Raw genomic sequence first — 26,186 nt, forward strand, 5'->3', positions numbered from 1 at the left:
TTGTTGGAAAGGAGCTGGGAGTTTTATATGTGGGTCTTTAGGCAGCAGGGAGAGAGAGACAGAGAAAGAGAGACAGAGACACTATCCAGACTTGAGTATCTGAGACCTCAAAGTCTGCCCCAAGTGACACACCTTCTCCAACAATGTCACATCTCCTCCAACAAGGCCACACCTCCTATTAGTGCCACTCCTTTTGGGCGTGTGGGGGCCATTTTCATTCAAGCCACAACATCTTTATTTAACTCAGAAATGCTGGCGTTGGGGAGATAGTTTGGTTGGTAAAGTACTTGTAGCCCAAGCTTGAGGATTTGAGTGTGATCTCCAGCACTCACTAAACATGTGCACCTGCAGTCATAACACTAAAGTCAAGAGCTTCCCAGGGCTGTCTAGCTGTTGGGGTCAAATTCAAGAGCTCCAGGTTTAGTGAGACACTGTCTCAAAAATAAGATAGAGAACAGTTGAGGTAGATACACAGTGTCAAAGACTGACTGCCCTCTTGCCTGTGTTTCTCCCTCTCTTCCCTTCTTTTCCTCTTTTTAACTTTACATTTATTTGGTGTGTGTGTGTGTGTGTGTGTGTGTGTGTGTGTGTGTGTGTGTAGGAGATAATATTCATGCCATGGCTGCACTTGTAGAGGTCAGAGCACAACTTTCAGAAGTCACTTCTCTCCTACCAGGTGGAACTCAGGTCATCAGACTTGGTGGCAAGCTCCTTTACCCTTTATGCCATCTTGGTGGTCCTACTTCAGTTTTGATACTAGTTGCTCAGTTGGTTATTTTCTTTGTCAGTAGTATGAAGGTGATCCTAATTAGTCTTAACAATGAAAACCCGGAGTCAGATATGAAAAGTGAAAGCTGAAAGAGCAGAGCAGCAGCCACCAGCCACCTACGAGTCCTCCAACTGAATGGACTGAGATCCTGTCTCCACCCGCCTTATATTCCTATCTCCACCTCTCTAGTGCTGGAATTAAAGGCTTGAGCCTCCCATGTGCTGGGACCAAAGGCATATTCCTCTCAAGTGCTGGGATTAAAGTCTGACCTCTATAGTTAAACTAGTGGCTAGCTCTGCCTTCTGTTCTCCAGGCAAGCTTTATTTGTCCAAACACAAACAAAATATCATACAGTAGTAGTACATTTTCCTTCTAATATGGTTTAGCTATGGGTTAACAGATTTTTATTTATAATTAAATAAGGAATCTGTATGTTTTCTTTATAACATCAAGTTTAAGATTTTATTTTTTTATTTTCTTATCTGTGTATGATACATGTGTGTGAGTGTGGGTGCATACATGCTGAAGTGCTCATGTGGAGGTCAGAGGACAGCTGTAGGACTCAGTTCTATCTTCACCATGGGTTCTGGGGATCATACTCAGATTGTCAGGGTTGCATGATAATACATAAAATAAAAGAGCTTTTATCCCCTGAACAGTGTTCTGGGCCCAAGTTTAAGATGTTAGTGATGAATGGTGTAGATCTTACTTAATTGGAAAATTAACATAAAAGAAAAGATTATTTTGTAAATCAGTTGCCTCCTTTAAAAAAATCTCAGCTGACCAGCTGACCAGTTAGCTTTATAGTACAGAATGTTCATAAAGTGCAGTGTATAGCAAATGCGTTTGTTGAAGTCTTCTCATTTTGTTCACAATACTGATTGATTTAAAGTGATTAATATTGACTGGGCATGGTGGCACATGCCTTGAGGCAGAGACAGTTAGAGCTCTGTGAGTTCCAGGCCAGCCTGGTTTAGGTATTGAGCTTAGGCCAGCCAAGGCTACCTAGTAAGATCCTTTCTCAATAAAACAAACAAACAAACAACCCTTAAAATGACTAGTATCAATAACTTGGTTATCTTGTCCTTTTCCCAGAATTCCAGCTCACAATTAGTGAAGAAAGTGGCAGTGGCTCCTGTTACTAATTTGACCCAGACAGGAACTACTGTGGCCACCACTGCCCCTGGTGCTTCCTCAGGACAAGTGAGTAGTGTGTGTGTGTGTGTGTGTGTGTGTGTGTGTGTGTGTGTGTGTGTGTGTTGTGTGTATACTAGCTGTTTTCTCACTACTGTTCAAGTATTTCTTGCCAGGTATTTAAGTGTCTAACTATGTGACGCTGAAGGCATATATGATGTTGCTCATCAGACTGTGAACCATTGGAGATGTAGAAACAAGAAACCAGAGTATCTTATTAGATACCCATTGCATAAATGCATTAAAGTAATATAAATACATCTAACAACCATGTATTACAGTCTCTAGAAGGAGGTGCTAAAATAGAATATGGATAAGTTATTTTTTAGGAATCAATACCTGTGAAGAGAAGGAGAGTAAGCTTAGGCTAGATTCATGATTGATAAAGTTTTAGCCAACCTAATAGAGAATGTTAGAGCATATGTACCTTGTAGGTAGAGTTTTCCTGCCTGGCCCACAGTCAGGACAAATCTCTCTCACCTGCCAGTCCCACAGCGTTTCAAACACAACCAAGTAAACACAGAGGCTTTATTTGCTTACAAACTGTATGGCCGTGGCAGGCTTCTTGCTAACTGTTCTTACCGCTTAAATTAACCCATTTCTATTAATCTATACCTTGCCACGTGGCTCGTGGCTTACCGGTATCTTCACATGCTGTTTCTCATCGTGGCAGCTGGCAGTGTCTCTCTGACTCAGCCTTCCACTTCCCAGCTTTATTCTCCTCCTTGTCCCGCCTACATTTCCTGCCTAGCCAATGGCCAATCAGTGTTTTATTTATTAACTAATTAGCAACACATTTGCCATACAGAACATTCCACAGCAGTACCTTGTCAACATTGTCCCACTGAGAGTCAGCATAGACTATCCTGGGAAAATTGTACTTTGTGCAAGGTATCTTCTTTGCAGCAGAGACCAAATTAATGGAGCTGATAACTGAAAGTCATCCCATAGAGCAGCCAAGACAGTACAGATCTCTCCTTGCAGTGGTTCATTGACACCTACATCTTATGTCACTTGGATATATGCTTCTCGAACATGTTACAGACAACTGTCCTGGGATGGACTTCTTTCCTTTGGAAACAAAGGTTAAAAGGATAGACTATGTAGCCTTACTCCTGTAGCCTACACTAAATCATGTCAGTTCTCTGCTGTCCACCTTACATTACCCTCACTCTTGCCTACTACTATGCTGGTCTTGGGAGTTGCTTACTAGTATAATCAGATTTTCCTCTTAGGAATCTCCCTAGATCCCTCTGTGGATATGTTCCTGCCCTATCTTGGATTTTCTGTTTTTCTCCACTTGTAACAGATTAGCACAGATTGAGTAATTTATAATGAATAGAAGTTTGTTTGACTCATGATTCTGGAGATGGGAAGTCTAAGATCATGTTGTTGTGGAGGCCAGAAGAGGGGGTTGGATCACCTATAACTAGAGTTAGAGTTAGTTGTTAGCCACCTTGTAAGTGCTGGGAATTGAACCCTAGGTCTTCTGGAAGAACAGTAAGGTTTTTAACCACTGAGTCATCTCTCCAACCCCTTAATTTTTACCCAGAATTTCATCATTGGTTTTAGTTGTCATTAATCAATATTTTTAATTTACTTCCCATTTTACCAGAACATTCTGTCTGATGTAAGTACCAGTTTATCTGAAGGGAAAATTTGTGTGTCCATATCTTAACATGTGCAGAAAGAATTTTTCTTGAGATTGCAAGCATCTCAGTTAAAGTCATGCTGCAGATGTTTAGTCTTCTCTGTGCATATATCCCCTCTACCCCACTTTTCCTATGCTGTGTAATCTTTAGTATATTTGTTGCTTTATCTCTAGTTTTCTAATTTTGTACTTTAACTTACAGTTTTTGTGTTAAACTTTCTGTCCTGCAGGTGGTGCTAGAGTCACACCACCTCATTCTGATACACATAGAAAGTAATGAAATTCCTTTCAGTGTGGAAAATAGACATCCCTCTCTTGTAATGCTATTATGCTTATTCTGATGGTCCACAGGAGATCAGTATAGCTGAGCATATGAAAATTCGTTGATAACTCTATTTTAATTTATACTTAAGAGAAAGCAGAAAAGTGCATAAAAAGTATGAAGATTTGTTATTACAAGTACATTTTTGTGCACTTGTGTGATCACCTGTGTACGCATGTGTGTTGAATAAAGTTTTCCTCAATTGATCTCTCCCTTATTTTAGACGAGGATTCTCACTGAACTTGTCATTTGACCTACAGTGGCTGTTCAGTGAGGCATACTCCACCCTGAGATTACCTATCTCCACCCCACAAACACTGGGATTACTAGAGTACACCACCATGCCCAGCTTTTATGTGAGCACTGATGATCAGAACTCAATACCTTACGTTTGCATTCAGCCATCTTCCCAGCTCCATTAATAATATATTTTTATTAACATTTTAATGACTTTTTTGTGTGACATTGTTTTTCACAGACCACTCTAGATTACATTCCTATTTTTGCTTTTGCATTTGGGCATCAGGATTAGAAGGTTAAGTAACTTGCTGGTAACTAATAATGTAGTAAATGCCAGTGAAGAGTAGAGTGGTAGCTGAGAGTGAAATGCAGATCTCCTCTAGTCCAGAGTTCTGATAAAGTGCTGAGGGGTTTAGAGTACCACTTGAAAGCTGAGATGTCCAATTTATTTGTAGTCTTTTCAGTGTAAAGTGAAGTGCCCACTAAGATGTCATAGCAATACATATTTAACTTTATGTTGACTTAATTTCAGTCTGTGGCTGTACCTCCTGTCAAGCCAGTGAATACTGTAACTATCCTGAAGCCAACAAGTTTGGGAGCAGTATCTACCCCCTCAAATGACTCCAGTCTCAAAGCAGAGACCTCAGTAGCTGCTCAGACTAGTCTTTCTCCGGTAAACTCTCACTTGTATCTTTTATTTTTTTTTTTTGCTATATATGCTTTTTCCTGTTTGCTAACATTTGTGATTCTTTTTCTATATCAGACAGTGCTAGAAAATGTGAAAAAATGTAAAAACTTCCTTTCAATGTTAATAAAACTAGCATGTAGTGGATCACAGTCTCCAGACATGGGACAGAATGTGAAGAAGCTGGTGGAGCAACTTTTGGTAAGTTGATATTGTATAATTTTTCAAGCTATGAGAGTCCATAGGACATGTTTTAAATGGGTAATGATGTTTCAATAAAATTTGTTTTAAATATACTTGCTAAAACTTTTTGCTTCATTAAAGCTTTGTTTTGTAGTTGTCACTGCCGTTAGAAAATAATCACTACAGTTAGAAAATCACCGCAGTTAGAAAATCCCTACAGTTAGAAAATCCCTACAGTTAGAAAATCCCTACAGTTAGAAAATCACCACAGTTAGAAAATCACCGCAGTTAGAAAGTCACTGCAGTTAGAAAATCAATTACTGCAGTTAGAAAATCACTACAGCTGGGCGGTGGTGGCTCACGCCTTTAATCCCAGCACTCGGGAGGCAGAGCCAGGTGGATCTCTGTGAGTTCGAGGCCAGCCTGGACTACCAAGTGAGTTCCACGAGAGGCGCAAAGCTACACAGAGAAACCCTGTCTCGAAAAACCAAAAAAAAAAACCAAAACAAAAAACCCCCAAAAAACAAGAAAATCACTACAATTAGAAAATCACTACATACAAAAAAGTAAATCTTTAATGTGTTTAATTTCACCATATATGTAAGGTGGACATGATATTTTGAATATATATTGTTTTTATGCCAATCTTTTTATGTGTATTTTGTGGACAGATAGCAACAGTTATAAACTCGTCAAATAACTGTTTTAGATCTGTTTATCTTAGACCAACAGACAGCAGTTCTCAAAATTTTGATCTCAAAATATTAGGAGACCTTAATATTCTTAAAAATAAATAACCTATATGTATATATTTGCCTTTGGAATTAAAACTAAGTGCTAAAGCTATTTATTCAACTAAGAATAACAAAGCCATTATATGTTAACATGTAATATTTAAAGAAAAACTACAATTTCCAAAATAATGAAACTGAGTGGGAAATGACATTGATTTGCATTTTGTAAATTTGATGCTGCACTTAATAGAAAGCAGCTGGGTATTCTTCCCTTATTCTATTTTGTGATGGGCTGTTAGAGAATTTGTTGACAGAGTTAAAGAATTACTGTCTTCTTGCAGAGAGGTAGTTGGAATATTGGGCATTTTAGTAGCCTTTTCTAGATCCATGTGGACATTGTTTAGTAGACTACTTAATTATTACACTGTTAATGAATCTCTTAACTCATGTATAATTTTTATAGTAGCATGCAATGTTTAAAACAAATGCTGATTCTTAGAATTATGTAGCTCTTCTAAAAGTTTCCATATATTTAATGAATTAAGGTAATTGATTCCTAATTTCTTCCAGCCTTACATATGTACATCTGTATATAGCTATAAATCTATACCTCTGTCTATCTACCTGCCTACCTTCCTACATCTTGTTTGTGTGTGACTGTGGTGCATGTAAGTGTGTACATGCCATACTCAGAGGTCAGAGGAGGGTGTCAGGTATTCTTCTGTATCACTTGGCTTCATTTGTTTGAGGCAGGGTCTCATTGAACCTGGAGTTCTTGGTTTTTTCCTAGACAGGCACCAAGCATGCCATGTTACTGCCCTGATAGCACTGTGGTCACAAGTGCATGGGAGGTTATATCTGATTATTATGCTGAGGTTGGAATCCAAACTCAGGTCTTTGTTACACAGCAAGCTCTTAATCACAAGCCACTTCTCTGCCACTTAAGTGTTCTTTGTTGTTTTTGTTTTGTTTTTTGGGGGGACAGAGTTTCTCTGTGTAACTGTCCTGGAACTCACTTTGTGGTCCAGACTGGCCTCAAACTCAAAAGAGATCTGCTTGCTTCTGCCTCCCAAGTGCTTGGATTAAATGCATGTGCCACCACCACCACCACCAGGCCACCCTCAGCAGTTTTTTTAAGAAAAGCTTTAAATTTTAGGAAGCTATCAAATCCAGAGAAAGTTATAAATTTTCCAGAATTGTGATTCTTTGCATATTAGAATCTTCTTCTTCATGAAAAGAATATTGTCTTCACTGTATTCTCTGATTGGACATGTCTATTTTTTAGTTCTCTGGTGGCATGAGATAAAAGGCCTTGTAAAGGTGTTTTTTACCACTTATGAAAAGCTTATCTTCAATCATGAATTAAGTACTTTGCCTCTTCTTATTTTTTTAAGTTCATTTAATTTTTAAGAAACTGGCTCACTGCTGTTTATGCTGGCCTTCAACTCCTAGGCTAAAGTGATTGGATTGCCTCATAGAACATTCACCACTCCACCTAGTTTTGTTTCTTTTCTTTTTTTTTTTTTTTTGGTTTTTCAAGACAGAGTTTCTTTGTGTAGTTTTGTTTCTTGAACTATTTGTAGATTGGGGAGACTGCAATCAGGATGTAAAATAAATAAATAAAGAATATTTGCAGATCTGAAAGTATGTTCTTTCTCCCATTTCTTAGGATGCAGAAATTGAAGCAGAAGAATTTACTAGGAAACTATATATTGAACTCAAGTCTGCACCTCAGCCACACCTTGTACCTTTTCTTAAGGTAGGGGTGTATTTCTTTGGAGAAATTGTTTGGGTTAAATTACTTTAGTTTAAAACCTGACTGTTTTAATGTGACTGGAAATCAATGGGAAGATACTACTGATGAGAGAAACTTTAGCACTTTTGTAGCGTTCTATAAAACAACATTCATCTGAGCAGTTTAGAAAAACAGGCGTAACAGCAACTTTAAAAAAATTCCCTTGCATTTAGTTACTTAGTGGGGTGGCTATGTCACGTGTAGAGGTCAGAGGACAACTTAAATGAGTAGGTTTACTTCCACATGGAGGTTCATGGTATAGAACTCTGGTTGCCAGGTTTGGTGGCAAATACATTTACCCACTGAGTCATCCCACTGGTTCCCCCCAAGAGTAACATCTTACTCATGAATGTCACTTGGTAGTGTATAATGTTTGTATTGGAATATAGTCAAAGATTTTTGTTTTGAGAGAGAGAGAGAGAGAGAGTGTTGAAGCCAAATGTTGAGGTTAGGCATTGCCCTAAATTGCACTCCACCTTATATATTGAGGCAGGGTCTCTCACAAAACACAGCTCATGGATTTGGCTAGTTTCATAAGCCAGTTTGCTTCAAGAATTCCTTGTCTCTGTGTCCCAAAAAAATCTGGATTTCAGGATATTTACTTGGGTGCTGGGGATTAAACTCAGATTATTTTTTTCCAGATTCTTAAGTGCTTTTAAATTCTGAGTCATCTCCCTACTCTTAGTTTTTTTGAGACAGGGTTTTATTTATTCCAGACTAGCTCCTACTTAACATGTAACTCAGGAGTACCTTGAGTTTCTGAAAATTCTGCCTCTACCTCACAAAGACTGGGATTATAGATGTAAGCCAACGTGCCTGTCTCAGAGAGAGAGAGGGAAGAGAGAGAGAATATATGAGGTCTTAGTGATCCATGTTAAAATAATAAACCAAACATGGTTTATTAGAGTCAGATTTAATATAGTTATAATTTAGCTAATTTACTAGTAACAAGTGATTATAATTATTTATAATTTATAATATTGGCTTTCCTCTTCAGAGTTACTGAAGTAAATACATTTTTGATGAAGAACTATATCTTTGATAACAAGAACTTATTTTGACAGAGTAAAAAAAGTTTCATTTAGATTTTCAGAAGCTAAAAAGGAATTAAATTGAAATTATAAAGTCATTAAAGGCCCAGGACTATAGTGAATTAAGTTTGCTCTGTAAACATTAAAGTAATAGAAAGAGTAGTTGCTTTTTAAGAATGTTGGGGTAATGATCCAGGAGAGATAAAAGACAGTTCACAGGGAAGACGTGCTTTGCTTTGTGAAGGATGAGTGGGAAGGAGGTGGGAACACACCAATTTCATAAGGATATCTAAACAATGGGAAGAACTGTTTCTGAGTAAATGACCAAATTGGTTAGATGGGCACAAATCATGATAAGAGGGACCAAAGAAACTGAGAAAGTATTAGCCAGAGACTTGGTATTAGGTAGGAAAAGTTGAAAGATGAGCACAGTACCAAGTACTACATTTAAATAAGGTGAAATATTTGGTCTTTGCGTCTGGAGCCATAGCTAGGATTGGGCGGATTTGTCTAGAATGTGAAGTTCTCTTTGTAAAAATCACCAGTGGACATGGTCTGGATTCCCTGATCTACCACTTACTGAGCAGTAGAGGCATTACTTCCAGACTCATTCATTCCTAACTCTTTCAGTTGTAGGTACTGTTCATAGCAGTGATGTCCTTTGTCCTTTGCTTTGCCCTGTTGTGTGCTATGGGGGAGAAGGAGGAAAACTGATGACAATCTGCTGTGTTACAGCAGATGATGTCAGTCAGCTTTCAATTGTAATATGGTGAAGTGATAAACTTCTTAAGAGAAAGGCATATTTTAGCTCACAGATTTTTAGTCTCCTATTTGTGATTGCCAAGGTGTTAGCTGTGTGACAACACAGCATGACAGCGGCATGTGATAAAGTCAAACTGCTCCTCACATGGCCTGGAAGTGAAAAAGAAAGAGAGAGACCAGAGTCCTACAGTCCTGTAAATGGCATGCCCCCGTGGCCTTGAGATGAGGGCTTACATTGGGCCCCATCTCCTAACGACGTCTACTAGTACTTTTCCATGGTGCCAAGCTGGGGACCAGCCCTATAACATACAACCTTTGAGAGGCACTGGAGATCTATCCAAACCATAGCAGATGACATGATGTGCATTGGTTGCACTTGATTGTCATATGACCTTTTGAGAATAGATGCCAGATAGTGTTTTCTATTTTAGAGAGAACAAAAACCATTTAAATTGCCATTTTTCTTTTTTTTCCCCCCAGGATTTATTTATTTTTATTTTATGAGTGTTTTGCCTACATGTATGTAAGTGTACAACATGTGTGCCTGGTGGACCAGGAGGTCAGAAAGTGTTAGATCCCCTCTAACTGGAGTTATGGATGGTTGTGAGTTGCTATGTGGGTGCTGGCAGCCACACCTCAGTCATCTGCAAGAACAGAAAATGCTTCTAACCACTGAGCAATTCATGCAGCCCTTTCTCTTTTTGAAAAGGTTTACTTTCTTTTTATTTGTGTGTATGTGTACATTTGAGTAAATGCTGTGTGTGTGTGTGTGTGTGTGTGTGTGTGTGTGTGTGTGTGTGTGTGTGTGTGTGTGTTTTACCCTGAGAGGCCAGAAGAGGGTATCTCATACCCTGGAGCTAGAGTTACAGATGATTGTGAGTTCCCAGTGGATGCTGAGAACTGGAGTCTTCTGGAAAAGTAGCAAAAATTCTTAACTTCTGAGTCATCTCCTCAGCAGTTTTTTTCATTTTTAGATGTTTTTATTAGTTATATGTAGTAAGGGTTTCATTATGATATTTTTAGCACATATATGTATTTGGTTTTATCTAGCCCCATTAATCCTCTCTTGTCCCCCTCTCATTTCTGATGATCTCCTCCACACCATCTCTAGTATTTCATGGGTTTGGCTTGTTTGTTTTGATTTGTTTGGCTTTTGATGACCAAATGAGTTTCATGAAAGTGGCTTACAAGAACGTGAGTTAAGTAAGCTCTATTTAAATGAAAGTGGCGCACACCTTTAACCCCAGCACTCAGGAGGCAGAGACGGGGGATCTCTAAGTTCAAGGTCAGTCTGGTCTACAGAGTGAGACCATGTCTCCCAGAAAACAAAACAAAACAAGGTAGTACCTTACCAGTGGCCACAGTGAAAAAAAAACAACTCTCCCTCCCCCATAAAACAATAATTACAAGGAAATCCCCCAGGGAGTAGTAGGGTCCCTGTGTCCTTCCCCCTCCACTACAGAATGTTGAAGGGACAAATTTTGTGCAGGTCATTTTCTTAAAATACGCCCTTGTGTTTTGAGAATTTCATAAACGCGTACTGTATGTTTTGATGGTAATCACCGTGTCCCTCCCATCCGTAGTTTGTACTATGTACATTATTGTACTATGTAGTCCCTTTGCCTACTCTTCCCAATTTCATGTTCATTTTCTTTTTGTTTTATAAAACCCAGTGAGTTCAGTTAGTGCCACCCTTATGCTTATGGGTGTGGGACAGTCTCTGTTGTGAGACCAGCTTACCAGGGGCCACACACCTGGGGAGAACTGACTTTCCCTCCCCCAGAAACCATCAGCTGTCAATAATTCCTTAGTCAGGGGTGGGGGTTGGGAGCTCTTCCCCACTTTATGATGGGATGTTGATGGCCTTGATTTTGTGCAAGTCTTGTGTAGGCAGACAGAGCTGCTACTTGTCCTGTCATGTCCAGAAGACTATTTCATGCAGTCCTCCTGACCTGGTCCTTTTTCTTTCTGCTCATTTTCTGAGATGCCCCCTGAACCTTTGAGGGAAAAGGTTGTTATATAGATGTCTCATTTGTGTCTGAGTACTTCACATATTTGAAGTTTTGATTTTCTGTGCTGTCACCCATTGCACAAAGAAACTTTTCTGATGAGGTCTGAGAGCTGCACTAATCTGTAGTTTAGAGATAAAAAATTTAGGGAGTAGTTTGATAACTGTGTTCATTTAGCAGAACAATAGTAATCGGATCACTGCTGGGGCATATGAGCTCCCTCAGACATTGGCTCCTGGCCAGGGTTACAGTGCCAGGCATGTGTTATTCCGGTAATACCCTTCCCGGTATTGCACCCGAGGCACTTGTTACTGTAGTTCACAGGGTTCTCTAGCTAAGATTGTTGATGACTTACCCCAGCAACATGCATAGTACCTCCAGTACTGTGAAAGCTAGCCAGTAGTGAGAGGTACCCTCCTGGTCAGTACCAACTTGGTTTCTCCAAGTCCTGTGGCCAAAGTATGTGCTTTCTTCCACAGTAGGGTCTTACCAAATGGAAATAGCCTATATTATTGCTTCAGGAGCTTCTGGGACAGCCTTGGCAGTTGAAAGGTGTATCCCCCATTTACTGTTTTTTTTTAAATTTTTTTAATTATCTCTTCTTCACTCTACCTTCCCATCCTTCTCCCCACTAAAATCTCTCCCTATTTCCCCCCCCCCCCCTTTTTTTTTTTTTTTGGAGAGGGTTTCTTTGTGTAGCCTTGGCTGTCCTTGAACTAACTCTGTAGACCAGGCTGGCTTCAAACTGACAGAGATCCTCCTGCCTCTGTCTCCCAAGTGTTGGGATTAAAGGCATGCCCCCCCACCACCTGGCCCCATTTTTCCCTCTTTTATGCACATCTTGTGAAGGTAATCACAGCTGGGATCTATTTTCCACATGGGTCCCCTTCCTCTGGTGCTGTAGCGTTCATTATCCCACTTTTGTGATATATTCTGAGCCTTGAAGGGGTTGATATACATGTCTCAGTTATAACTGGCCATTCAATGGCTGCTTATTCTTGGCTCGTTGACCAATTATTAGTCTCTCTAGACTACTGACCACTGCAAAAAGAAGCTTCACTGACTCAAAGCTAACAGCAGCACTAATCTAGGAACACAAATATAGTTATTTTGAAAGCAGTTTGGTGAGTATAGAATGCTCATTTAACAAAAGAACAGCGAAAACATTTTTACTAGGGCCTACCTCCTCAGCCAGAGAATTTTGAACAGGTTTACAGTAACAGGGCCTCAGATCTAGTCAGAAAGCAATTGATCTGCTCTGTAGTGGAACCGCCACTGTTGCACTAATGGCTGCATCTTGCCTGGCTTGGTGCATGCAGAATCCACAGCTGAATAAAACCTTTGGTGACTTTTCTCTGGAGCAGCCTAAATGGCACATCTGAGAACTGTGAGGGATACCTACATGGAGGAGCCTCCAGCCCAGTTTCAGTTTGTGGCCCAAGCATATGGCCACTTCAGCACTAGGGTCTTACCAGTTAGATCTAGGGAGCAAGCAACAGCAGTGGCAGTTTCCTGTATTGTTCGGAGGCCTTGGGACTCTCTGGCCAACAACTTGAAGCAGTAGCCCACTGCTGGTAATGAGAAGTTAATTTAATGGCCGCTGGCTTCTTTCTGCAAGCAGCTTTATCTACCACACCTGTACCTCCATTCTAGCGCTCACTGTTTTTCGATAGCTTACCAAGCATTGGGTTTTTGTTTCCCCCATACTTTGTTAGTTTTAGTTGACTCTCTCTCCCTCCTCTGACTTCTCTCTTTGTTCACCTCTTCACTTAAACCTTTCTACCCCTAGCATTACCTCCTGTATCATGTGTTCTAATATGTGCCCCTCCCCCCATACAGAATTTTTTTCTTTTTTGCAGTATTAGTAATTGAACCTAAGGCTTTGAACTCTAGTACTCTAGCTAAATTCACTATCTTTTCTTTCTTTCTTTTTTTTTTTTTTTTTTCTTTTTTTCCCCAGACAGGGTTTCTCTGTGTAGCCCTGGCTGTCCTGGAACTCAATGCTGTAGACTAGGCTGATGGTGAACTCAGATATCCTCCTGCCTCCGCCTCCAGAGTCCCGGGATTAAAGATGTGCACCACCACGCCCGACTGTATCTGCTTTCTAATGACCTATGGATCCTGTTTTTTTTAAACAACACTTGATATCTCCTGGCATCATTGAAAGAGCTTGGTAGTTAAATGCCACATAGAGAGGATAGGTTTGGCATTTCAGCTTAATCCTGGCCATGATTAAGAAATGATTAATTAAATATATACATCTTGTTTGTTTAACTCTCATTACTTTAACATTTGTTTCCAATTAGGTTTTTCTGAGAGCTTCCTTTTGCATTTCCAGTTGAGACATAGTAAATTGTTTTTTATTTTGATATAGAGGCTTTATATCCAACGTTTGAAAGCTATTTAACAATATAACCTAGATTCTTCTGTGTTATAAATAATCTTATAGATACTAAGTTAATCATTGACATATCCAGAATAAATTTAATATTTTCTCACTGAGAAAGTACTTTGACCTTTTAATAATGTGGCTAAACACAAATTTTTGCTTTGCTTTTGGCTTATTTTGTGACCTTCATCTTCTTTCCTCTACTGTTTCTAGAAGAGTGTGGTTGCCTTAAGACAGCTTCTCCCCAACTCCCAGAGTTTCATTGAGAACTGTGTTCAGGAGGTCTCTGGGGAGGTGGTCGTTGCCTCCTGTTCCACAACAGCAACAGCTTCTCCTGTGCTGACAAGTACAGTTGCCCCAGTCCTTGTCTCCGGAGCAGCCGCCCCCAGAACGCTGTCTGTCCAGACTCCGAATCCACTTTCTGGTCCAGGAGGAGCAAACGCTGGAGCTGGGACACTGCCTTCCGTGGTCCCCGCTGCTGTGGCGGGAGGAACACCTGCCACTGTTGTGCTGCAGACTTCCAAACCGCTGACAACATCGGTTCCAAATGCAGTGACAGCAGTCTCTCTTCAGCCCGAGAAGCCAGTCGTGTCCGGGGCAGCAGTTACCCTGGCCCTTCCTCCAGTGACTTTTGGAGAAACTTCAGCTGCACATGCTCCTCTTTGTCTTCCGTCTGTGAAGCCTGCCGTTACCTCTGCTGGGACCCAACCCGATACACCCGCCATTGGCACTCCAGTCCAGATCAGACTTGCGCAGCCAGGCCCCCTTCTTCCACAGGCAGCCGGCATTCCACAGGCCGTCAAAGTCAAGCAACTAGTGAGTACCAGTTCGTTTCTTCCCCAGCTCCTTATGCAGAAAACTCCACACGTTCAGAAGACTGGCAGGACTTCGTATGCTTCCCAAACTTGACGAGTTGAGATCTTTGAGCCTCGCCTGCTCACTCTCCCTCCTATAGCTGCATAGAGAGAGAAGCTCACACATAGTGTTTCCTGAGCATGTAGAGGAGTTGTGGAAGTCGGGACTGTGGACTTCAGAATTCTATGTATGTTTCTTCCTCCCTCCCTCTTTTCTTCCCTCCTCCCCTTTCTTCTTTTCAGTGCTAAAGATGGTGCTAAAACACCGAAGCATTCTAGGCACACGTTCTACTACTGAGCTGTAGCACTGGTCTTTCTTTAACTTACTGCCTAGTTGGCTTTAAATTTTCAGTCCTGGGAATACATGCTTGTACAATCATATGTGACTATGTATCTCCTAATGAAAAGGGTGGTTTTTAAATTAGCATAGCCAAACCTGTTGTTGCCAAACCTGTTGTCACACAGGGGCATTGATATATTTATTAGTTGTCCCAGTATTAATCTTTAAAAAAATTGTTTTTAACATTTATTTGCTTTGTTTCATGTGTGTGAGTGTTTTGCTTGCATGCATGTATATGTGGAACTCACAGATCCTCTTCCCTCTGATTCCTAAGTGTTGGGATTACATTAAAATAATGATTTAAGTGCCTAGTCTAGTTATTTGATAGAACTTTCTTTGTTTTGTATTATTCTTTCAGTGTTACATTAAATCTAAATATTTTTGGGAGCTATTACATAGGTGATTATTATGACCTTATTTTAGTACTGAAGATTGAAGCTAGGGCCTTGTACATTCTGGGCAAGTGTCCTGTCATTGAGTTGTAACTCCAGCCTTTTGTAGCGTGTGCTCGTGCTCAGTGTCTCTCTCTGTCTCTGTCTCTGTCTCTCTCTCTCTCCCTCCCTCCCTCCCTCCCTCCCTCCCTCCCTCCCTCCCTCCCTCCCTCTCCCGTCGTGCGTGCGTATTTATATATATCTATAAGTATGTGGAAGCCAGAGGTTGACATTGGATTTTTTTCTTGATTTTGGTCCTCCTTATATTTATTTCTGTTTATGTGAGTCTGAGTGAATATATGCCACCTGTTTTCTGATGCCTTAAGAGGCCAAAAGTGGGAGCTGTAATTACATGAAGTTGTGAGCCTCCTAGTGTGGATGCTGGGAATGACTGTGTATCCTCTGGAAGAGCAGGAAGCTCTCTAACACAGAGCTATCTCTCCATCTTCTTCCCAGTTGAATCCTCCTGTTTCTGCCTCCAGTATTGGACTTACAGGCATGCTCCACTATTCCCAGCTTTGATGTGGGCACTGGGAGCACTATCTATTGAACCTATCCTTTCACATTTTAATTTTTTTTTTTAAACAGGGTCTTGGCTTGGTGGTGGTGGTGGTACACGCCTTTAATCCCAGCACTTGGGAGGCAGAGGCAGGTGGATCTCTGTGAGTTCCAGGCCAGCCTGGTCTACAGAGCAAGATCCAGGACAGGCACCAAAACGACACAGAGAAACCCTGTCTTGAAAAACAAAACAAAAAACAAACAAAAACATGCTAAGGAGTAAGGGAGGGCATGTAGGAAATTATACAGGAGTGTATTTTTTCTTATTCCTGGCATGTGGAATAGATTCTTTGGTAAAAAAAAGGAAATTTTAGCTGTTTATTTGATTAGACATTGTTTAGAATTTTCTACTTCATTAAGGAAAAGACACTTTATTTATTTATTAATTGATTAATTAATTAATTTTTCGAGGCAGGCTTTCTCTGTGTAGCCCTGGCTATTCTCCAACCCACTCTGTAGACCAGGCTGGCCTCGCACTCACAGATCTGTCTTCCTCTGCCTCCCAAGGGCTGGGGTTAAAGACGTGGTCCATTGGGTACCTGAACTGAGAAATGAAACATTCTTTTTTGTTTGTTTGTTTGTTTTGTTTTATTTTGTTCTGTTTTTCAAGACAGGGTTTATCTGTGTAGCCCTGGCTGTCCGGTAACTCACTCTTGTAGACCAGGCTGGCTTTGAACTCACAGAGATCTGCCTGCTTCTGCCTTCTGAGAGCTGGGGTTAAAGGTGTTTACCACCACCGCTGGGCATGAAACATGTATATCCAGTGATCCTTCAGTATTGTTCTGGGCAGTGAGATTGGGAACCAAAGAATTGGGGGAACTGATCCAGGCAAAAGTCTCTTTTTGGTAGAACTGAGGGGAATTAGAACCTTCTTTACTGGTCATTACTAGTTCTTAAGTCAGTGCTAAGCTTATTGATGGGCTGTAGCATAAAGGTCCATGAGCTTAAGTAATACTTTGTCACTTGCATACATTAAAGAAATCATTAATATGTCATGAATTTACAGCTAATTTTATGATGAAGAATCCAGACATACTAAGTGACTCATCTAGTGGTAGTCCATTAGGTTTCTGGTTTTCTAGAGTGTCCTGAAACATGTCAGTGATAATGTCTTGAAAGCATTGTAAGTTTGACATATTATTCACTGGAAATCATTACAACTGCAGAAAAAGCATAACAGAAAAATCTAATGATAAATTTTAAGGTTTTTTTTTTTCCTTCCTATTTTCATTTTCTAAAAAAAGTAAAAATTCTGCTTTTTTGTATGTTTTTTAGGCGTCAAATTTGATGTTAGCCTCACTCTGTTAAGTAGAGAGAGCCCCAGTGGGAAAAATAGTAAAGCTGTATTATACATTTATTTTATGACATTTACTTAGGACAGCTAGAATCCAGTGCTCCAGATTGAGCTAGGACAGATAGTAAAGCTGTATTATACATTTATTTCATGACATTTACTTAGGACAGCTAGAATCCAGTGCTCCAGATTGAGCTAGGACAGATAGTAAAGCTGTATTATACATTTATTTTATGACATTTACTTAGGACAGCTAGAATCCAGTGTTCCAGATTGAGCTAGGACAGATAGTAAAGCTGTATTATACATTTATTTTATGACATTTACTTAGGACAGCTAGAATCCAGTGCTCCAGATTGAGCTAGGACAGATAGTAAAGCTGTATTATACATTTATTTTATGACATTTACTTAGGACAGCTAGAATCACAGTGCTCCAGATTGAGCTAGGACATGCTTTTAAAAACTGACCCTGAAAATTGGTATTTTAACTCCAACTATTGAACATTTTTGGTTTTAATGTTTTAGTTTAAAGACTTACTCTAATTTTATGAGTATTTTTCCTTAATATATGTATGTAAACTATGTGTGTGCCAAGTACCTGTAGAGGTCAGTAGAGGCCATAGGAATCCTTGGTACTAGCATTACAGATGTTTGTGAGCCACCATGTGGGTGCTGGGTATCAAACCTGGGTCCTTTGTAAAAGTAACAAGTGCTCTTAACCATTGAGCATCCTCTATAACCCTAGAAATTAAATTGAATTTAAAGTTGAAAAGTAATTAAAGAATACATTGAGTCTATTATAAACCATAATCCAGTTTAATCCCATGTTTAGGTGAGGAATAGAATGCTTAGGAGAGCTAAAAAGAAGCAAGCAAACATTTCTTTATGGTTTATAAGAAATACCACACGTGGTTATTTAAAAATGAAAATCTCCACATTGGATCATATCTGTGGTCAAGCTACTCACTATGAAGAAGATGCCCATTTTAAAGAATATGTAGCTGAATGTCCTGATTCATGTCAGGATATTTCCTTTAATAATTGTTTGGCGAACTGTAACTTTGTTAATTAATTCAGGATATGTCTTGCCAGGCACTGCCTTGAAGTAAATAAAATTCCAGCATCATTAAAACCACACACACTCACACACACACACACACACACACACACACAGTTTGACAGAGTATGACATAAAGTCGATTGTTTATGATGTCTTACTTGTATTCACTAAAAATCTTAAAAAGACCAAATCAGTCTTTTATCAATTATCTTACTTCAAGAGGAAAATAGAACATAATTACCTCAGGGGTTTTGGAACAATGATTTGAGAAGACTTGGCTTTGAAAGAGTAAGGTTTCCTACAAATCCAGTCACATGAGAACTATACTACTTCCTGGGCCCTGGAATTCCACTTATCCCCTCTCTATTACTTTTCTTTAATAAACTTAACATGAGTAGCATCTTTTACATCATAAGATGTTTTATCTTTTTGGCCTCCTGATACATAAATGTGGCATTGGTGAGACATCCAACAATACTGCTAACCAAAAGCTTTATCTCCTTCAGCTTCTCTTTGCCAAAATAGCCAAATCTTTATACTCTTTGCTCTGCAGTCAACTGATCAATGACCATGTCTATTCATACCATTATCATTCATACTATGATAATTCTTTTAATAGTTGATCAGGAGCTTAAAATGTTCTTTTGTTGTTGTTTTTTGTTTGTTTTCGAGACAGGGTTTCTTTGTGTAGCAACCTGTCCTCGAACTCACTCCGTAGACCAGGTTGGCCTTGAACTCACAGAGATCCGCCTGCCTCTGTCTTCTGGAGTGGTGGGCTTAAAGGCATGTGCCACCACCACCTGGAAAGATTTTCTTAATATTTATTTTTGGTTAGAATATTGGACAATTTTATGTCTTTAGGCTTTTGTATAAGATCTCTAACTATACTTCAAGTTGTGAGAATTCTTCCAAACTACCATTACATGGTTTCAATTCATATTATTTTATGAAATTATACATTTTACCCACCACCACTTTAAAAAAAATTATTACTGCATGCTCTCTTTTCTTTATATGCTACATTTTTTCCTTGTTGACTATTTATTGTATGTTATAGTCAGGGGTTCTATGAACTAAAATTGTCCAGTTTCTTTTAGGTGTAAGCTTTTTATTTTGTACTCAAATACTTGAAATGTGAACCTACTTGGTAGTTCTGGGAATTTTTGTAAGAATTAAGTTCTTATAAAGGCTAATGTTAATGGCTCTTCATCATTTTTCCTGTAGTAATTATACACTGAAAGTAAATACTAGGCTTATTATTTTACGCTTAACTTTTTTGTATAGAAACAATCAGATGAATTTTGTTACCATCTAGGGGTTTTGATCTGGTTCATTTTCTCTAACAGTTAAGGATTTGAAGGGCAGGAAACCTCTCCAGTGAAGCAGGTAGCAGCAGAGAACACTTAACCACAAACAGGAACAGACAGAATCAGCAGTTGAAGGAAGGCTTTCATTAAGGGTGAAGAAACACATACCCCTAAACACACAGAGAAAAAGACCCCCTGCAAAGCAGAGGAGGCACTCAGGAAGCTGAAAATCCAATCTGTAGGGCTGAGGGTTTTACATCTCTGAAGAGACCTCAGTGTTGGTCAGTGGAAGGACAGGATGGGGATTGACTCACAACTGTTGTGTTATTTTTCCTTGCTTTGACTAGGTTGAGCCAGTGCAGGAGAGGAGGAACCCAGGAGGCCTTTGTTTAAGGTTGCCAGGCTTTTGTCTACCTAAGGTCAGGAGAGGAAGAAGCCATACACTTAGAAGTTCATCATCTTTTTACCTACCTACCAGGGAATCTTAAGTCCTAGTCTCTCAGTTTGAAAGTTCTCTTTTAGATATTTGTGTGAAAACTACTTTACTCATTTGTACAAAAGTTAAATTTCAATTTTAATTAGCAAAAATAATTTAATTTGGAACAGCAAAATTATAATTTCAGCCAGTTCATTTTTAAAATTTAAATTTCTTTTTTTTTTTTTTTTTGGTTTTTCGAGACAGGGTTTCTCTGTGTAGCTTTGTGCCTCTCCTGGAACTCACTTGGTAGCCCAGGCTGGCCTCAACCTCACAGAGATCCGCCTGGCTCTGCCTCCCGAGTGCTGGGATTAAAGGCGTGCGCCACCACCGCCCGGCTAAAATTTAAATTTCTATAATTAATTTTACCAGATAAAATTAAAAGTAAAATCACACAAATCCACAGCATTTGCAAACAAAATTCAAGAATAGAAAGCTAATTAAAAATCCCTGGCCTTCTCCCAGAAAGGCAGATAATTTTGGAGAGTAAACTATATATTGTGTGGAGATGGAAAAGTCAGAAATACAGAAATTTATTGTTCGAGTCTTAGATGGTGTTACTAATAGAAAACCGAGAGCCAGATATTGGAGTGAAAGCCGAAAGATCAGAGAAGCAGAGCAAGCCACAGCTACCACCTATTACCTCACCAATTCCACGAATCCTTTGACTGAAATCCTCCAAGTCTTCACCCAAAAGGATCTCAGCTAAACTGCTTTAGTTCCTGTTTCCTCACACCTTATATGCCTTTCTCCACCCAGCCATGTCATTTCCTGTGATTAAAGGTGTGGGTGCTTCCCACTGGGATTGAAGGTGTGTGCCACCACTGTCTGGCTCTGTTTCCAGTGTGGCCTTGAACAGAGGTCCAGATAGATCTCTGCCTCCGGGTGTGTGCCACTACTGCCTGGCCTCTATGTCTAATCTAGTGGCTGGCTCTGCCCTCTGATCCCCAGGCAAGTTTATTAAGGTACACAATACATCACTACAGAGATTTTTTTTTTTAATTACAAAGTAAAACTGTGTGGGCAGGGAAATGTGCAAGGTTAGAGGTGTGGAGGTGGAGGGTCTACAGCACAGCTGGGACCTGATTTTGGGGAGAGTGCATGGTAACTTTGGTAATGGGATGCAGAGACCAAAGGTTGTAAGACTTGGGGTAGAAACTTAATTCCTGCCCTTCCAGGACTGGAATGAAAAGTTTGACCAGGAAGAGTGTGTCTGTCCTCTGAGTCACCTCCAGCAGCAGCTGCTGCGGCAGCAGGAACTCTTTGGACAGACCATCTTGAGTATCACAGAGGCCAGGTTCACAGGCAGTCTCAAAACAGGTTCCACAGAAGATACCCAGAATAAATAAAGACACTAAAAGTATCACCTCTTCCCATGCACAATTTAAAAGTAAGAAATGCCAACAGTAGAGCTAGGTGAAGTCTGGACTTAGGTTAATGCACGGAAATTGGAGCTGGAGGTCAGTCAGAGCTGCATGAGAGCCTGTCTCAAAAAACAGATGGAACCAACCTAGGGACAGGGTATCATACAGTTCATTGGTAGAGTGCTTGCCTATCAAATATGTGGGGCCCCAGGTTCAATACCCAGTATTGCAAAACAAAAACAAGAAACAAAACAACCCTCAAACTCTTAGACATATTTTCTTGATGGCTCAGCTCAGGGTCCTCAGGTTCCCTGGCCAGTAGAGCCTCACTCCCCAATGAGCATCGGACATAATTCTTGGTGGGGTATTTGAAGGGTCCTGGAGAGACTGAATGTGGGGCAGATGTAGAAAAGGCCATGTAATGGCCAGGTTCCCAGGGCCCTCCAGAGGAGCAGGCACAACACAGCAGCCTGAGGCTGCCCAGCACAGAGGGAGGCACCCTGCTCTCAGTTTTGAACATCAGATACAAAGGAGTTGTAGAAGTCCTAGATGATGGAGTGGGTCATCCAGCATACAGGAATGAGGGTCAGGACCACAGGGATGACGAAAGATGATCCCAGAGATGAGCACCAGTTGAGACTTGGAATTCTTGTCTTCCACACAGGTAGTGCACTTGACTCCAGCAAGGTAGACCAGCAGGCCAAGCAGGACAAGGAGGGTGATGACACCGAGGACTTTTGTAGCTTGTAGGTCCTGGGGCAGTGCCAGCAGTGAGTCATACACTTTGCACTGCATCTGGACAGTGCCCTGAACCATACAGGACGTCCACAGCCCCTCTCATACCATCTGGGCCACTATGATGCTGTTGTTGATTAAGGCTGTCACCTTCCACATGGGCAGGGCACAGGACACCAGGGCATTGACACAGCCAAGCAGAGTCGGGATTATCCTCAAGAATGCAGATTGGTAGAGGCCAAGATTCCTAGATCAAAAGAGAGATTCTTTTCTTGATTGTCAGTCTTAATGCATAAAGGTGCATTCATGAACTTTAAGGCCTAGCCCTAGTACTTCAGAATATGTATGTGATCTCAGATCTCAATTTATATCTCAATTGAAAAATATATTATTTTTTCAAGAGTTCTTTTCTAGCCTGATTTTGTGGTTCAGGACTATGATCCTAGTTATTCAGGAGGTTGAAGCAGAAGGATCACACATTTTTAAAGCCCATCCAGCCTAGTTAGTTTTGAGACTCTGTTTCAAAAACAGAACAAACATATAACACAACTTTTATCAAAGAATGATGGCAAGTGAATTATTCCAACTTATCTCCATTGCTAGGAAGCCTCTTTTACCAATAGTGATAGCAATTGAATTATTTCATCCTACGTTGTTTCTCAATGGAGACATTGGAATGTGCTGTGGGATGTACACTGGTTTAACAAAACACTGATGGGCCAGTATCCAGGCAGGAAGTATAGGTGGGATAAGCAGACAAGGAGAATTCTGAGAAGAGGAAGGCTGAGTCAGGAGTCACCAGCCCGCCGTCCAGGAAGCAGCATGTAATGGCACACAGATAAAGCCATGGAAAACGTAGTGACATACAGATTAACAAAAGCGGGCTGAGTTTAAGTGTAAGAGCTAGCCGGGCGGTGGTGGCGCATGCCTTTAATCCAAGCACTCAGGAGGCAGAGCCACTTGGATCTCTGTGAGTTCAAGGCCAGCCTGGTCTACGGAGCGAGATCCAGGACAGGCACCAAAACTACACAGAGAAACCTTGTCTCGACAAACCAAAAAAAAAAAAGTTTAAGAGCTAGTCAGTAGGAAGCCTTAGCTAATGGCCGAGCAGTTTTAATTAATGTAAGCCTCTGTGTATTTACTTGGATGTGAGTGGCTATGGATTGGGTGGGACACAGGAAAACTTTCAGCTACAAATGGTACCCAACATGGGGCAAGAGTTTCCACCTAAAACTGAGAAAGCTTTAAAAAATATGATTCTAAAACAGAGCTAAAAACAGCTTCCTAGTTGTGTGTCTCAGGCAAGCCCTGAACTACAACATGGTGGGTTCGCAGCAGCGTGTGGGCTTGACTTACAGCGTAGTGGATTTCTACCACAGTACACAGAGGCATCTCCAAGCTATGCAGTATGCTTAGTGGTGGATATAGCTTCTGCTAATACAGACAAGGAAAAAAAAAGGTTTCTGGGCCACACGCTGCTTTAATGGAGGTGTAGGCCCACTGCTTCCGAGAGTTGTTGGTACACATGACCCAGAGCTGGAGGTGAATTACCTCTGCCCTGTTGGAAAGCTGAAATGAGTGAAGTCATCAGCCAAGGCTGCCACTTCAGTCCTAAAAACACAGTTTAGCAGTTTTAAATCTCTCTTGGCCAGAAAAGGATTATAGATTCAAAATAAGACAGATTCAGATGTGATAAACCCTAAACAGTTTACAATGCATGTAAAAATATACATAGGCTTGGAAGAGAGAAACAATTATATAACTGTCTATATAAAGAAATAAAAAGTTTTAAAAATAAAGTCTTTAAAGAGAAAGTAAAGGTAATATAAAAAATAAGCCACGTAAAGATGGAAATCACACAGAGAGTCTGGATTATGTTGTCTTTAGGATTTTTAACTGGAGAGAGACATTTGATTTTAAAAGCTGCTGAGTTAAATTAATACGGTTTTTTTTTTTTCCCTTTGGTTTTTCGAGACAGGGTTTCTTTCTGTGTAGTTTTGTGCTTTTCCTGGATCTCACTCTGTAGACCAGGCTGGCCTCGAACTCACAAAGATCCGCCTGCCTCTGTCTCCTGAGTGCTGGGATTAAAGGCGTGCGCCACCACTGCCTGGCCTAATATGTATATTTTAAAGGTATCTCAATTTCAAAATTTATGTATAAGGGTATGTTGCCTTGGAAAAGAGGTTATGCTTTTGTTTCCACAGAAGATGAGAACCTGTGGATTGCTTCCAGGCTAATATGGTTTGACCATCCAAGACCCCCTGAAAGGTCTCCGATGACACCATGGCCCAGATGATCCAACATCCAGAATGGTTTCAAGGCAACTGGCTCAGACAGTGTAGCCTCACATACTATTTCATTCAGGACTTGACCATAGTTCTTAATTTTCTCAGGATCCCCATAAGAATACAGTGCCCTTTATCTGCAGGAAGTAGCCTAGAAAACTATGCCCAAATTCCCAAAAAATGGATTATGGATGTTTGTCTTTGTTTAGGTTGTTGGTTACAAATTGTTACTGGTCATAGTCAATGTCTTTCTAAAAGAAGAAAGGATATGATACAGAAATATAGGAAGTAGATATGATAGGGTGAAAGGGTAGATTATTGAATCTACTTTAAAAGAGCAACAACTTGTTTGAAATGTTTTACATTCCTATGGATTTTAGTTTATTGATACAAATTTAATTTTGTTATACTATATATTTCTACTCTTGTTTAAAGTATTTTGTTTGTGCAACTCATTTGAAAATGTAGTGTATAGCTGAGAAATACAGATTAATAATTAGTTATGATAATCAAACTTATAGTCATGTTAGTTAAGTTTTCTAGGTATACATAGATATATTTCAATTAGATAGGTGATCTTCAAACACTGATTCAAAGATCTACAGAATTTTTAAAATGTTTTAAAAACTTAGACTTTCTGGACAGTGAGACATATCTGCTCCTGGCAGCACCAATTTACTTCAAAAAGAAAGATGAGCATCGAAGACACTCCATATGGAATTTATCTTCTTCTTGGCAAAAATAGCCATTTGAGCAAGAAACTGCTCTTGCCTGGACTGCTTGAGAAAATGTTATATTGACTGGACATGAAGTACCCATGAAAAAAGTAACCACTGAACTTTGCAAGGCAAAATGGTCCTTCAGATTCCTCCTTTGCAGAAGAAACTGCCAGACATTCTACAGGACACAGAAAAAAGTGACTGAGAGACTCTAGGCCTATATGGCTGAAGATGGATGCCCCAAAGTTACAGAGGGACTTTGGATGACTGTCTAGGCAGCCAGCTGTCTCTGTCATTCTAGATTTTTGGAAGTTGCTTACAATGCACTTCCTGTTTACTTATGTAATATTATATCCTTCTGGGATCTTTGATGTAGTTGAAGACTAGATAGTAGATAGTTATAATTATAGTTTTCCTTGGTTATGATAAAAGATAAAATTAGATATGAAACTTTAGACTCACAAATATCAGATAAATAGAATATTTTCTTTAATTTTACCAAATACAAATAGACTAGATATTGTAACTGTAATTCTTGCTTGATAACTGCTCTATTATATGTAATTTTACTATGTTAAAGTTAAAACCTTCCTTTTTAATTAAACAGAAAAGGGGAAATGCTGTGGGATAATGCTTTTGGACACTGCTTTAATAGAACACTGATTGGCCAGTATCCAGGCAGGAAGTATAGGCGGGATAAGCAGACAGGGAGAATTCTGGGAAGAGGAAGGCTGAGTCAGGAGTCACCAGCTTGTCGTCCAGGGAGCAGCATGTAATGGCACACAGGTAAAGCCATGGAAAACATGGCAACATATAGATTAACAAAAATGGGCTGAGTTCAAGTGTAAGAGCTAGTCAGTAGGAAGCCTTAGCTAATGGCTGAGCAGTTTTAATTAATGTAAGCCTTTGTGTGTTTACTTGGAGGTGAGCGGCTGCAGACTGGGTGAGACACAGGAAAACTTTCAGCTACAGGAATGCTTTGTGTTTCTTGTTACTTT

General features: G+C 40.0%; 1 protein-coding gene and 1 pseudogene across 2 annotated transcripts in view; one reads left to right on the plus strand and one right to left on the minus strand.

Annotated features, from left to right (window-relative positions):
• Positions 1 to 26,186, plus strand: part of Taf4b (TATA-box binding protein associated factor 4b) — a 130,078-nt gene that overhangs the window by 15,883 nt on the left and 88,009 nt on the right. For both annotated transcript variants that reach the window (XM_052741585.1, XM_052741586.1), the window contains exons 3-7: positions 1,865 to 1,972; positions 4,709 to 4,849; positions 4,940 to 5,062; positions 7,448 to 7,537; positions 13,978 to 14,580. In XM_052741585.1, coding sequence (XP_052597545.1) covers positions 1,865 to 1,972; positions 4,709 to 4,849; positions 4,940 to 5,062; positions 7,448 to 7,537; positions 13,978 to 14,580 — 1,065 coding nt within the window. The remainder of the gene's footprint in view (positions 1 to 1,864; positions 1,973 to 4,708; positions 4,850 to 4,939; positions 5,063 to 7,447; positions 7,538 to 13,977; positions 14,581 to 26,186) is intronic.
• LOC128112511 (claudin-6-like) lies at positions 20,414 to 23,711 on the minus strand (annotated as a pseudogene).

Source organism: Peromyscus californicus, unplaced genomic scaffold (assembly GCF_007827085.1).
Source record: "Peromyscus californicus insignis strain IS unplaced genomic scaffold, ASM782708v3 Scaffold_17__1_contigs__length_78620276, whole genome shotgun sequence".
In the NCBI taxonomy this organism is placed as follows: Eukaryota; Metazoa; Chordata; class Mammalia; order Rodentia; family Cricetidae; genus Peromyscus; species Peromyscus californicus.